The 14,422-nt window shown below is 43.8% G+C and overlaps 1 protein-coding gene across 1 annotated transcript; it reads right to left on the reverse strand.

Annotated features, from left to right (window-relative positions):
- Positions 1–7,705: 7,705 nt before the first annotated feature.
- On the reverse strand, positions 7,706–13,950 carry LOC104586649 (uncharacterized). Its single transcript, XM_010243942.3, has 3 exons — positions 13,579–13,950; positions 8,234–8,330; positions 7,706–8,144 (listed from the first exon to the last, which is right to left on the reverse strand). The coding sequence occupies exons 1-3, from the start codon at positions 13,838–13,840 to the stop codon at positions 8,072–8,074; spliced, it is 432 nt and encodes a 143-aa protein (XP_010242244.1). The 5' UTR covers positions 13,841–13,950; the 3' UTR covers positions 7,706–8,071.
- Positions 13,951–14,422: the final 472 nt, after the last annotated feature.

Consider the following 14,422-nt stretch of genomic DNA (forward strand, 5'->3'; position numbering starts at 1 on the left):
AAGGCCTTAGGTGGTAGTTATTCCACCAAATGAGGCTTTTAGTGTTCGATTCAAGCGGATGAATCGCCGTTAACAACATTCACACGTTAACTTGAAGTTAAATTAAATAAAGTGACATGCTTCCCTCTGATTGGAGGATGCACACTTTCCATGAATAGATGGGTTCACAGGATGCAAGCTCGAGTTTGGAGGCAAGGTTCAAAAAATCGTTATATATCGATCCGTATCAGTCGATACGTATTGTATCGGGAGCACTTAGATACGCCCCTACAAAGGGTGTATCGGGGTTTTGACCTGTTCAGGGGGTGAAGGAACCTTAAACTGCCCCCCTGAACTGGATTTAAAAAAAAAAAGTAAAAGAATTAAAAAAACAAAAAATAGAACTGATACACCCCTATCGGCGTATTGGGCATATCAATATTTAGAACCTTGTTCGGAGGTGATGGTGTACCCTTCAATGCCAGCCAAACTAATCCTGTGATTGGGAGGTTTGAAGGCCAAAAGCAAGGTTTAAAAAAACACAATGTATCAGGCCAGCCAATACATACCGATAAACTGATACATGAAACGTGTAAAAATCATGTGTTCCATTTCTTTTCGTATGTACCGGCCGATACAGCCCCGTATCGAACTATTTCAAATCTATATCGATTGATACAAGCCCAAAACAAGCCAATACAAACCAAATCATTTTGGTTCCCCTTGTTCCATAATTTATATTTAATACTTAATCTCTCTCATTAATATTCTTTATTACTTCTATGTTTAAGTCTAACTCTTTTATTAATTAGTTAATTACTCCTATATTTAATGCAAACTTAAATTTAAATTTGAATTTTATCGCCTAATCACAATTCTCTCATTAATTATATTAATTAATGACTCTTAATGAGGGCAGATTTGGCCCTCCAGTGAAGTTGCGACACGTGGCACCTCGTGACAACTAGGCAAGCCCCCAGGCAACAACTTACCAAGTTGGTCCCCCCCCCCGGGCACCGGTCTGGCTGGCCTGACGCGACCTGGCGCGGCCTGCGCGCGACCTGGCACGGCCCGCGCGCGAACTGCGTGCGACCTGGCGCGGCCTGCGCGCGAACTGGCACGACCTGCGCGACCTGGCCGGATGAGCCTGCCACATGCGCCAACCTGGCAATCTGGCCCGGACGCAGGCGCCGACCTGGCGACCTGGCCCGGACACAGGCGCCGACTTGGCGACTTGACCCGGACACAGGCGCCGACCTGATGACCTGAACCGGACACAGGCGCCGACCTGATGATCTGACCCGGACACAGGCGCCGACCTGGTGACCTGACCCGGACACAGGCGCCGACCTGGCAACCTGGCCCGGACACCGACCCGCCGACAGACAGGCGCCGGCCTGGCAACCTGGCCCGGACACCGACCCGTCGACTGACAGGCGCCGACCTGACGACCTGGCCCAAGCGCCGACCTGGACGCCTGGCACAAGCGCCAGCCTGACAACCTCGAGGAGTTCATCACCGTACCCCGGTTCTGACGGGATATGACGTCTTACCATTTGAAGGCTTTTCACCCACCTAACCCGCGAGGGCACCACTATATAAGGACTCCGACCCCCAAAACCAGGAGGAGAAAAAAAGAGGATGGTAACCCCCGCTCTCTAACTCTCTCATTTCTCTCCAAGCCCTCTGTAATCAGAATGCTAACTTAGGCATCGGAGAGTCCCCGCCGGGAAAATACCCCCGGGTCCTCTGATTCAGTTCCCGTAGGTCCCTCAGCTCCCGCCGTCTACAAAGGAGAGAAAATCACCTCACGCGGGGGGTAGTCGGGTAGCGCTGCACCAGGGAGCTCCACCATCCTCTGAGTTGCAGACCGCCAAGGAGTAAGTCAAGTGACGAGTTCGCCATCAGGGAGCACTACCAGGTAGTTCGCCACCAGGCAGTTCGCCACCAGGGAGCACTGCCGGGCAGTTCGCCACCAGGCAGTTCGTCACCAGGCAGTTCGTCACCAGGCAGTTCACCATCAGGCAGTTCGCCACCAGGGAGCACTGCCGGGCAGTTCGCCACCAGGCAGTTCGCCATCAGGCAGTTCGTCACTAGGTAGTTCGCCATCAGGCAGCGCCACCAGGTAGTTCGCCACCAGGCAGTTCGCCACCAGGCAGTTCGCCATCAGGCAGTTCGCCATCAGGCAGTTCGCCACCGGGTAGTTCGCCACCGGGCAGTTCGCCACCAGGCAGTTCGCCACCGGGCAGTTCGCCACCAGGCAGTTCTCCCCCGGGAAGTTCGCCACCAAGTAGCTCATCACCAAGGCACGTCACCACCAGGTCAAACACGAGGTACTTGGCCAAAAAATTTTACACATCCCAAAAAATGGTACGTGACCAAAAACGGTTACATCAATTGGCGCCGTCTGTGGGATTACGCTACGAAAAGCTAAGTTCTCATCCTACAAAAGCTAAGTTCTCATCCTACCAAAGCTAAGTCCTCACTTTTTTGAAGATATCACTTTATAGTTTACATTTTTTATGAACTCAAAAACTATGCAGGGGGCTAACAGACTAAGTAGCTCTACCAACCTTACTTTCGATTCAGATGATGCCTCATCAGTCCTCTCCACAAGGTCCCCCTACAAAGATGAGCTCTTCGTGGCTTCCGCGGGAGTTGACGGCCAACAGACTACATAGGCGCCCTTACCGGTCGAGCCTTCCAAGGCTCCCGTGTGAGCTGGCAACCTAAAGTTAGTAGTGCTGCCCCCGAAGGTCGAGCCCCTAGCAGCTTCTTGTAGGAGTGGGTGACCGGCATTACGAAGCTGATGCAGCACAATCATAGCTCGACACCTCACAGGCAAAGCCTACGGGCCACATTACTGCTTAAGACCCGGTTGCCTCTCTGGCACGGGCAAAAGTCAAAAAAGAGTAGACTACGAGTCACTCCCAAAAGCCTATGGGCCACATTACTGCTTAAGACCCGGTCGCCTCTCCGGCACGGGCAAAGTCAAAAAAGAGTAGACCACGAGTCACTCCCAAAAGCCTACGGGCCACATTACTGCTTAAGACCCGATCGCCCCTCCGGCACGGGCAAAAGTCAAAAAAGAGTAGACTACGAGTCACTCCCAAAAGCCTACGGGCCACATTACTGCTTAAGACCCGGTCGCCTCTCCGGCACAGGCAAAGTCAAAAAAGAGTAGACCACGAGTCACTCCCAAAAGCCTACGGGCCACATTACTGCTTAAGACCCGGTCGCTCCTCCGGCACGGGCAAAAGTCAAAAAAGAGTAGACTACGAGTCACTCCCAAAAGCCTACGGGCCACATTACTGCTTAAGACCCGGTCGCCCCTCCGGCACAGACAAAAGTCAAAAAGGAGTAGACTACGAGTCACTCCCAAAAGCCTACGGGCCACATTACTGCTTAAGACCCGGTCGCCTCTCCGGCACGGGCGAAAATAAAAAAGAGTAGACTATGAGTCACTCCCAAAGCCTGCGGGCCACACTGTTGCTAAATATCCAATCGCTTTCTCAGCAGGAACAAAATCAGCAAAAGTGAACTATAAGTTGCCCCAGAGCCTAAGGGCTACACTACTGAAACCGGCGGAGACCCCCTCGTCTTACTGGCAGCTCGCCACATACAGGCAGCTCCCAAAGCCTAAGGAATTGGATCAAAACTTACTAACTCGTCGACTTACGGGCCAAAAGAAATCTACTCCCTTCGCTGAGTTACTCTCAGCTTGGGAGTGGGGGGCAATTGATGAGGGCAGATTTGGCCCTCCAGTGAAGTTGCGACACGTGGCACCTCGTGACAACTAGGCAAGCCCCCAGGCAACAACTTACCAAGTTGGTCCCCCCCCCGGGGAACCGGTCTGGCTGGCCTGGCACGACCTAGCGCGACCTGGCGCGGCCTGCGCGCGACCTGGCACAGCCCGCGCGCGACCTGCGCGACCTGGCCGAATGAGCCTGCCACATGCGCCAACCTGGCAATCTGGCCCGGACGCAGGCGCCAACCTGGCGACCTGGCCCGGACATAGGCGCCGACCTAGCGACCTGACCCGGACACAGGCGCCGACCTGATGACCTGAACCGGACACAGGCGCCGACCTGATGACCTGACCCGGGCACAGGCACCGACCTGGTGACCTGACCCGGACACAGGCGCCGACCTGGCAACCAGGCCCGGACACCGACCCGCCGACAAACAGGCGCCAGCCTGGCGACCTGGCCCGGACACCAACCCGTCGACTGACAGGCGCCGACCTGACGACCTGGCCTAGGCGCCGACCTGGACGCCTGAAACAAGCGCCAGCCTGACAACCTCGAGGAGTTCATCACCGTACCCCGGTTCTGACGGGATATGACGTCTTACCATTTGAAGGCTTTTCACCCACCTAACCCGCGAGGGCACCACTATATAAGGACTCCGACCCCCAAAACCAGGAGGAGAAAAAAAGAGGATGGTAACCCCCGCTCTCTAGCTCTCATTTCTCTCCAAGCCCTCTATAATCAGAATGCTAACTTAGGCATCGGAGAGTCCCCGCCGGGAAAATACCCCCGGGTCCTCTGATTCAGTTCCCGCAGGTCCCTCAGCTCCCGCCGTCTACAAAGGAGAGAAAATCACCTCACGCGGGGGGTAGTCGGGTAGCGCTGCACCAGGGAGCTCTACCATCCTCTGAGTTGCAGACCGCCTAGGAGTAAGTCAAGTGACGAGTTCGCCATCAGGGAGCACTACCATGTAGTTCGCCACCAGGCAGTTCGCCATCAGGCAGTTCGCCACCAGGGAGCACTGCCGGGCAGTTCGCCACCAGGCAGTTCGCCACCAGGCAGTTCGTCACCAGGCAATTCGCCACCAGGCAGTTCGCCATCAGGCAGTTCGTCACCAGGCAGTTCGCCATCAGGTAGTTCGCCATCAGGCAGCGCCACCAGGCAGTTCGTCATCAGGCAGTTCGCCACCAGGCAGTTCGCCACCAGGCAGTTCGCCACCGGGCAGTTCGCCACCAGGTAGTTCGCCACCGGGCAGTTCGCCACCAGGCAGTTCGCCACTAGGCAGTTCGCCACCAGGGAGCATCACCAGGCAGTTCGCCACCGGGAAGTTCGCCACCAAGTAGCTCATCACCAAGGCACGTCACCACCAGGTCAAACACGAGGTACTTAGCCAAAAAATTTTACACATCCCAAAAAATGGTACATGACCAAAAACGGTTACATCAACTCTCTTTCATTAATTTCATTTTGTTAGTGTAAAAACAAAAAATATTAACAATACGAAGCCTAGTCACTAGATTTTAATGCCCATAATTTCGCCACTAAAGTCTAAACCACTCCTATTTGTTTGTTGTAATTATATGCATTTTTTTGTTTTAAATCAATTTTCTCTTCTCTTAGAAGTGGTTATTAATAAATGTTGAAATTAATTTCTAAAGTTTATATACTAATAAATATTAAGATAATTATATTGGTTATTTGAAAATTGATGTATATACATTCACGTTTTAGTTTTTTTTTACATTTTAGTTATTCCATCATTTTTTAATGGTTACTAATTACATCTCGCTATGTCACATTTTATATAAACATTAAATTATGATTTTTACATTTAAATGACTTATTTATAATCATATAAAACTTATAAGTATTATTAATAATATATTTTTTATGATTTATTTAAATTTCTTAACATATTTACGCACATCTTGATTTTTCGTCTGTATGGCTGTATCCATACATATCCAAAACGTACCTGATACATCTCTCTTAAAATTGTCTTCCCTATACACCTTGCATTTTGGATACTTTGGACCTTGGCCTAAAATGTGCTCGTCACATTCACTGGCTAAAATTTTGACAAAAAAAAAGGGGGTAAATTACAAAGACCCCCTTGTACTATAGGGTCAGTGACAAAGACCTCTCTATACTTTAATTTGCGGCAAAGACCCCCTGAACTTTTATATCGTGACAAATACCCTCTCAGCCATATAGTCAAATCATGAAAGACATTAAATTATCAAAATACCCCACTAAACTTTCTCTATTTTCTTTTTCTTGCCATTTTCTCTTAATATCTAACAGGCTTAAAAATACCTTTAATGGTCGCCAAAAACCCAAAAAAAAAACCTTTAATCATCACAGAAAAGGAAACAATCTGCGGCAAATTTATTGGTGACTCAAAAATACTTGTATACTCGTGTTTTTCTTTTAATGATAACGTAAATATAACTGTTGTTGAACTCAGAATTCACATAGACAACCTCAAATCAGTAGGAAAAGTGCAGCTCTGACCCTTTCTCCAGTGGCTTACAAGACTCAAGTGTGAAACAAGTGTAGCTCTGACCCTTTCTCCACTTTCATTTCCCTTCCCATCAAACAGAGGAAAGTTCTGTTCCATCAAATAATCCTCAGTTTCATCTGGTAGCAGCTCACTCTGCTTGGCAAGAAAAGTATGCAGTAGATAATCCGTAATAAATAACAAATGGGAAGGACTCGGTGCATTTTTCTTCGAATTCACAGAAAGAAGCCGCCAGCGTGCCCTCACCCTCGCAAGCTAACCAATTTCATTATGTGATTATGAGCAGAATTAAATGCCACTTTCATAGAATTTGAACCGTCTCCGTCATCCTTGCGTGGCTTGCTGAAAGGTGTGATAACCCAAGGTAAAAGAGGACAGAAAGAGCCCCCCAATACATATTGAGGAACCAAATTGCCCTCACTCAGCTTAGTGGGAGTTCCATTCAACAGTTCCTTGGATTCCTCAACCTACAAAAAGAATTTCGTCTGGCGTAAAATGGTGCATGGATTCATTGAAATTGGCCAACTAGCAGAAATGTCCAAGAACCTACCTTCAGAATCCACCAACACATGTGCAATAATGGCCCCATCCTTCCCTAACCCATTTACATATGAAATTTATTGAAGCCCAGAACGCCACAACAATTGGGGAGAAAAATCCAACTAAAACCTTCAGTAGTTCTCTTAAAACCAGAGGTTAATTCAAGCAAATAAGGAAGCTGATTGCTCACCAACTTACAGACCATGTAGAAAGCACGATAGGAACCAACTGAGTCAAGACCAAATCGCCTCTCAAGAGACTTGAATGGAGCGGCGTGAGCCAACCGGAAAAGATGAGTAGGCGGTGGTGATAGCAGAGGCCATGAGAGAAATGAGTGGGGAGAGATGCTTGTGGTCTCGAATTTTCTTTTTACGTCTTTTGCTGGCGGTGCCTCTCTTCCCTTCCTTGTCGGCCATGCTGAGAGCTGACACCGTTAGTCTTACCAAGCTAATTTGCTGGAAAGGGTAATTTAGGGATTTAAAAAAATTAAAATAACTGAATGAAAATATTTTTTGAAGTTAATTGACGGAATATCAGTGAAAAGGAGTTCTTTGTTGCAAATTAAAGTATAGGAGAGTCTTTGCTATTACAGAGGGTTTTTTGTAATTTACTCAAAAAAATCAGAGTTTTTCATTACCCTTTACCTTTCACTTTCCCCTTTACCCCTTTCTTTTTTCAAAGTGCTGGTCGTGGGATTTGATTCCACGTCGATGTTGGGATAACACAGCCAACACACCAACGAGCCAGTCCTCGATTGGTTGAGAGCGTGCTGTCATGTCAAGTCATTCCTACGACCCAATGTGGTATTGAAGGACACCAAATTCAGACCAGAGCTTATATATCAATATTTGGTGGCACATACAATCGCCACAGACCCAGTCAGGTTGATTACCAACTACCATCCACTAGGAAATCCTGATCGCGAATCAAATTCATCAGCATTCAACCACCCACATTGATATCCAAGTAACAGACTAGGCTCACTATATCAAGATTTTGATGATCCCGGGTAGGGAAAAACTTCCACCAGAATCATAAACGATTAAACATGATGCCCTAGTTATTTGGACAAATTCCAAGGATAAAGGGTAAAGGAATTCTTGCAATGTCTAATCAAACACCCAGGAAAAAAAAAAACAAAAAAAGCAAGGTTATCTTATCTAATTAAGCACATTCCTTGGAAGCATTGAAGTATAAGCTGAGACACTACAAAAAGAAACAGGCTTCTTCTGGCCTTATGAATAGAGAATGTGAATGTGTTGTCAAGAAAGTTGGCTTGTTCTCATGGCGTGATTCTTGCTCGACCTTTTGCAATCCTCCTAGCAATCACTTTCCGTCCACCCTTAGTCTCCTTGCTGTTTATAAACAGCAAGAACATCAGTTACAGGATTGTCATTTTACTTGCAAAGATACATATGATAGAGATGAAAGGAAAAATATTTACCGAGCAAAGAATCCATGGGTTCTCTTACGCTTGATGTGGCTGGGTTGATACGTTCGCTTGGGAAGTAAGAGCATCGGTTCCCTTGAAGGAACATCCCCTAAACAACACAATGTGCACAAACTTAAGCTACAAACACTAATTGAGAACCACAAGATCAGAAGTGTCAAAGGCAACATGAGTAAACATGAAGGGGATGGACAATTGAAGATAGAAACTCTTGATCATTCTGCATAATGTAAACATAAGCAACCAGAATTTTACTTCAACTGGTTGCTTTGTAAGCTGCAAAATATAAAGTTTTGATTTTGCATCAATGTGATTCACCCAGCTTCTGGCCCTTTTGAATGACTTGTTTGCTTCTGTTTAATTCTTGCCTGAAAGCTTGAACCACTGATTTTTAGGTTCAGATCAGTTCAAAATATGAGTATATCCATCAAACCATGATCTATAGTTTAGTCAAGCACTAGTCAGGAAGGACTAACCTACAAGTCTACAACCTTTGTCCTGGTTGCCTTTCTCTGGCCAGAGTATAAAGTAATAATTGAATTAATTTTAAAATAAATGTTTAAAACCTGGCCTTTATAATGCTGTAAAAAACACATCTATCTTGTAAACATTTCAACATCACAGAGCCAGTTTATATCAAGGTTTCCGAACCGTCGTTGACCCGGACAGTCGGACCGTTTGGCCCGGGAACCATCCAGGCAACCGGTTCCGTTTTACCCCAAACCCGGTTTTTGGCCAAAAACCGTTGAAAAAGCAAGCAGTCCATTGACCCGGGCGGTCGACCGATCGAACCGTCGACCCGTCGACCCATTCAACGGTTTTTTACCATTTTTTTAATCTTTTAATTTGTTTGTCAGAATGGGCCATCCATTTGAACCAGATGGTCGGACCGTCGACCCAGAAACCGGTGGCCAGAACGGTTCCGATTCCGGGTTGTTTTTTAAAAAGTTGGTTTATATAATACTAGTTGAGTGGCCTGTGCTTTTGCACATGCAAGAGGTGGGGGAGGGAGGATGAGAGGGGAAATAGATGGAATAAAGTTTTGGGGTGGTTGTCTAGATGTGAGCCCAAGGCATTATGTAGTAAAAGATACTACTAGTACATCTTCTTTTTCTTTCTATAAAGTTACATATATCCATCTTGGGTCTCTGAACTATACTTCAGCTTTTGCCCTTCTTATTTTTGTATTAGTGAAGCCCTTGCATGCTAGGCAAGTGGAGGGCCTCTTGACTTACTTTCTTCAAAATTTATCTTCAATCACAGTTATCCGCTAATAGTAGGTTGAGCAAAAGTGTGGAGCGTCAAAATCTAATAGGTTATGTTAAAAATAAGACAACTTAGTACTTTATTTAATTTGAAGACAAAATCGTAGATACAAAATTTAGGAGAATAATTTAGTCATATCATATGGTGCAATAATTAAATTTAATGTAACATGTACTTTGAGCACAAATTAAATTCAGATGTAATGTAAGAAGGGAATCAAATACAAAACCATTAAATGGGATGGCAAAACAATCCTTAAAAAATAAGGACAGGATGCAACTAACTGCCTCCATTTGTGTCAAATGAAGGAATAGAAAAGCATTTTCAAGGCAGTTCCCTAAGCAAACAAGTACCCTATGGGGACCCAGTTGTGCTATGTCTAGACTTGGAGATTTTAAGTCAAGGAACAAGCTTGCACTTCTGAGATGTTAACTAGGCAATGCCTTGACCACATAGGCACTAAAAACAGGAAAAGGCTTGCTTTAGAATTCTTTATATATAGTGGGCAAAGAGAGTGTATGATGTTGAGCCCAAAAGGTCCAAGCATATTCACCTCTTCACCCTCTATTCATAGCAGAGATTTCAGCTTCAAACTCAAAGCCTTAGCCCTGTTTCCAAAAAGACGTTGACCATTAGGTTAGTTTTCAAATATAAAAAGTTTTAACATTGGGCAGCTAATATCACTTGAAGGCAAAAACAAAGTGAGGTATAGGGTCAACATGGAACAAGGGACTAAATCAAAAGCAAGAAATGCAACTAAAGCAGGAGGGGTTTCTAGAGCCTGAGGCATGATTAACATGCTGAGGCAAATACCTTAATGAAGTGATTTATGGAAAATTAAAATGCAGACCCAAATTCTGAAAGAAATAAAACCTGTAAGTTTAATTGGTTAGTGTAATAAAGGTTGTGGCCATGCAGGTTCTATTCCTACATGGGCTTAATGTTAGACTCTAAAATCAAACTACAACTTATAATATAGTAACTTATCTATTAAAGCATCAAATTCAATTAATCAAAGTATAGCAACATGAAGTGAGGCACACCTAGGTTCAGGTGAAACACCCTACAAATTGAGCCATACCTTTGAGCCTATGCAGGGCAAGGCATGCCTTTCAAAAGCATAGGACTGGGGGATTCGACACTTGGAAAATCCAAACAATCAACAACTTGATGAATAGTTAAGCTCAGTGACACTGTCCTCAGTGTGACAAAAATAGAGATTAGGGAAGTTGCTTGACCTTCTCTTATTGGTAACTGAAAACTTTTATTGATCATTTGATTGTAATACATACTGAGGTACTAATCTATATTGTAGATACCAATTCCATGCCCTTCAAGGGCATATTGCAGATCCCCCCCCACCATGTACCCTTAATTCTTTACCCTGGAAGTGTTATTTCCAAGTACATCCCTTCCCTTGTAACCCCAGACCCTGACAACAAATCTGCCAGATTGTTTGCTGATTCTTTTTTCCTGATCGGTGAGATTGTTTGCTGATCTTCTAATCCAACAAAACAAAAAGTTCCCCAATGCTATTAGTGACCTAGCCTACTTGACCTAATTATCATTACAGTATGTTTGAAGAAGAGAACAAGGAAAAGGAGAGATCAGCAGCATTTACAAAGAAAGGCCAATGGCAGCAAAAGTGTGTTGATGAAAAATATAAAGGAAAACTAAAAGAGGTATATGCTTATGGTTTTCTATCAGTAGGCACATCTAGTTATGTGAACTTACTTTCTTAAATGAGTTAACCAATGACTGAAATTTAAACACAACTGTGACTGGAAAAATCAAACTCTAAGGCCTGACCCCACTGACGACATATAAAATGAACAAAATATGCCTAATAACTGAAAATACATAAAAATTCAGAAATTTCCAGTTTTAACATGCTTGCTCTTGCACCAATTTATCAGTGGGTACAAATCAGACTGCATATTATTATTAGAATTGAATTGTAATTGATTCCTCTTTCTATGCTCCCTTTTGTAAATCACTTGACAGGTTTTATTATGACTCTTAATTGAAACTTATGACACTGGTAACCCAAATCCCTTCCCTCGTACTATAGTAGGGCTTATTTCTAACCAAATAACTCATGTGTATACCTTGAAACATATTCCCCAGGCCAAAGAACTCATATACACATCATTATCATTTCCCGTCCAATCTCCCCATTCAATGAATTCAATGCACCACTCTGATAATGCATCCTTACATCAACCACCTACATTCCTTACCAAGTTACTATTGAGTAAACCTCCTCCATAATGACCAAATTCTTCCATAAACTCTCCGGATGTTTTGTTCAGAGTCACCCCATCAACTTTTGTTAATCAACAAACAAGAAAAGAGTCACCATCATTTAAAACTATTTTGAAATGTTGGTCCAATAGGTAGAGAGTAGAAGCTGCAGCAGCAGTCAAAAACAGAAAACATAAACAATAAGCAAGAAGACAAGAAAACAAAAGCATTTTCAGTCCTCAACATCCTGCAGACCTGGTACAACTTATCACTGAAGCCCCCTGAATTTGATTGTAACACCACCTACCTATCACCACTTCCAGCATGCAGCAACCTCTAGCTTGCATCTGTCTCCTCTGCTCCTCCCAGGGAGTGCTTCCACCAAGTTTCTCACAGTATCACATTCCAAGAGAGGATTCCTTACTGTTATACTCTGTCAACCATCACATTGGGCACAACCCCCTATTTATGCAGATAAGTCACCAGGAATGGTAATTAGCAACCATTAAGATAGTTTTCATATGGCCAATAGTTATCCATGCCTTATCTCAAGCATTCAATTTTTAAGTTTCGTAATGTTCTTCATCTTTTGTATTAACCAGTAAGCTGCAACCCCAACAAATAGTATAGTTGTCTGTCTTTCTTTTTCAAAAATAATGTCACAAATTTTCTGTTCATTAACCAGGATTACAAATCTTTCTTTTTTTGATAGATTATGAAAATTAGGATTATGCCACGGGTTTTTGTTCATTAAGGAGGAAAATTAGGATTATGAATCTTAATTTGGAAAAAGGAAAAGGAAAATGCACTTCAAAAAATATATGCCACAAGATGCTAAATGGCTTACTTAGCTTAGTATGATACAATTTTATAAAACATCGCACATAAAATTATGGTCCAACAACCATGAATCATCACCACTCATCCACAATAGTTCAATACAATGCCATACTGTAAATTCTCAGAAGTCATTTCAACAATGCAATACCCTTGTTTTCCCTCTGTGATATTTTTCAATTTTGTTTGTAATGTTGAGTATTGGAGTTGTGATTTGTGGTGGGTAAAAAGTTTTTTTATTTTTTCTTTTGGGTGACTTCTCGTCACCTTTCTTCTATCTTCTCTTTTCTTTTAATAAATTTTATTTTTATTACTAAAAAATAATCGGTGAGCTTCAAACCCAACAAATAGCATGGTTTCTTCCTTCTTTTTCATAAATAATATAAGAAGTGTCAGTTTATTAAGCAGGAAAGTTAGGATTACGAATCTTAATTTGAACAAAGAAAAGCAAAACACACCTCAAAAATATAGGCAAGAAGATTTAGTATGATACGATTTTATAAAACAATCCACCTAAAATTACTGCCCAAACAATGAATCATCGTTACTCATCCACAACAGTTCAATGCAATGTCATTCTATGAATTCTCATAAGTCTGTTTCAACAATGCTATACCCTTTTTCTCTCTATGATATTATATCAAAACTGCGAAGAAAAAGGTTTCTTTTTTTTCCCTTTCCCTTTCACGATATGCTTCACAGTACTTGAAATTATTGAAGTACAACCCTATGTATTCAACCAACAACTTTAGAAATAAAGAGAATTATTTCCCATCTCTGGAGTCCGGTGCTTCTCAGAACCAACAAAGAGTTGAAATAAAAATCTGGGTTTCGGTAAAAACAGTTAAAACGTAATCGAATCCCACGTCTTGAGGCAAATACCTAATAAAATAAATCGAATGGAGGACAGCAATGTTTCAAATCTCCAAATGAAAAAAAAAAAAAAATCACAGACAGGAAAATAAAAGGCGACAAAGAGAATGAAGGATTACCGTCCGGTAAGAAAAATCGTAGTGAAGGAAGGCCGCATGGATACAAAAAACTTTCAGAAGCTACCTTTTGTGGGGTTGCATCGCTGCTTTCCCGCAAATGGAGAGAGGCCTGGAACTTGGAAAAAGATGGACACAGTTGTGGGCATATTTCAGAGCTCTGGACGACGAGGCTGTGAGTTGAACTTGGTTTCTGGTGAAGCAATGGATTGAGGAAGCGAGTGAACAGAGAAGCGCCAGTCCGAGCTAAGGTTTTGGAAGACATTTTTCTTCAAAATCTGTTGTACCATTAAACCCTAAGGCGGATGAAAGGAAACTGCAGAACCTACGGTCCAGGTCCAACTGCTAGTTTTTGGAGTATTTTTTTAACTGGTTTAACAGACCATAACGGTTCCCGTTGTGGTTGAGAAATAGAAAATACATGGGCCAGCTTGGGCTTTACCTTGTTGTATAGAGATAGATACGTGACAAGCCCAATCCAGTACGTCTTTTGTGACTTGGGCTCAGTAGAAACACAATCCATATGGACGGTGCCAACCGTGAACGATCAGTTGGTATTGGTAAGGTCACTGGCTCACTGGGTGGTTATGCCGTTATGGGTAGGGGGACGGGGTTAGTGTTATCCCCATTGTGTAGTAGTCACTAGTCAGTAACCCCATCAAAGCAAGAAGAAATCTAGTCCCAATACACAGTCTCAATAACGTCCCAACAAGCCATTGCAGCCATACATTGAGAATCCGCATGGACGGTCCCAACAACCGTCCCAAGAGCCGTTGCATCTGTACGTCAGGAACATCTTGCCACGAATGACAAGGGAGATGTTCCCAATGCACAGCTACAATGGTTC

The sequence above is a fragment of the Nelumbo nucifera genome, chromosome 6 (assembly GCF_055504915.1).
Source record: "Nelumbo nucifera cultivar China Antique chromosome 6, China Antique-T2T, whole genome shotgun sequence".
Classification (NCBI taxonomy): Eukaryota; Viridiplantae; Streptophyta; class Magnoliopsida; order Proteales; family Nelumbonaceae; genus Nelumbo; species Nelumbo nucifera.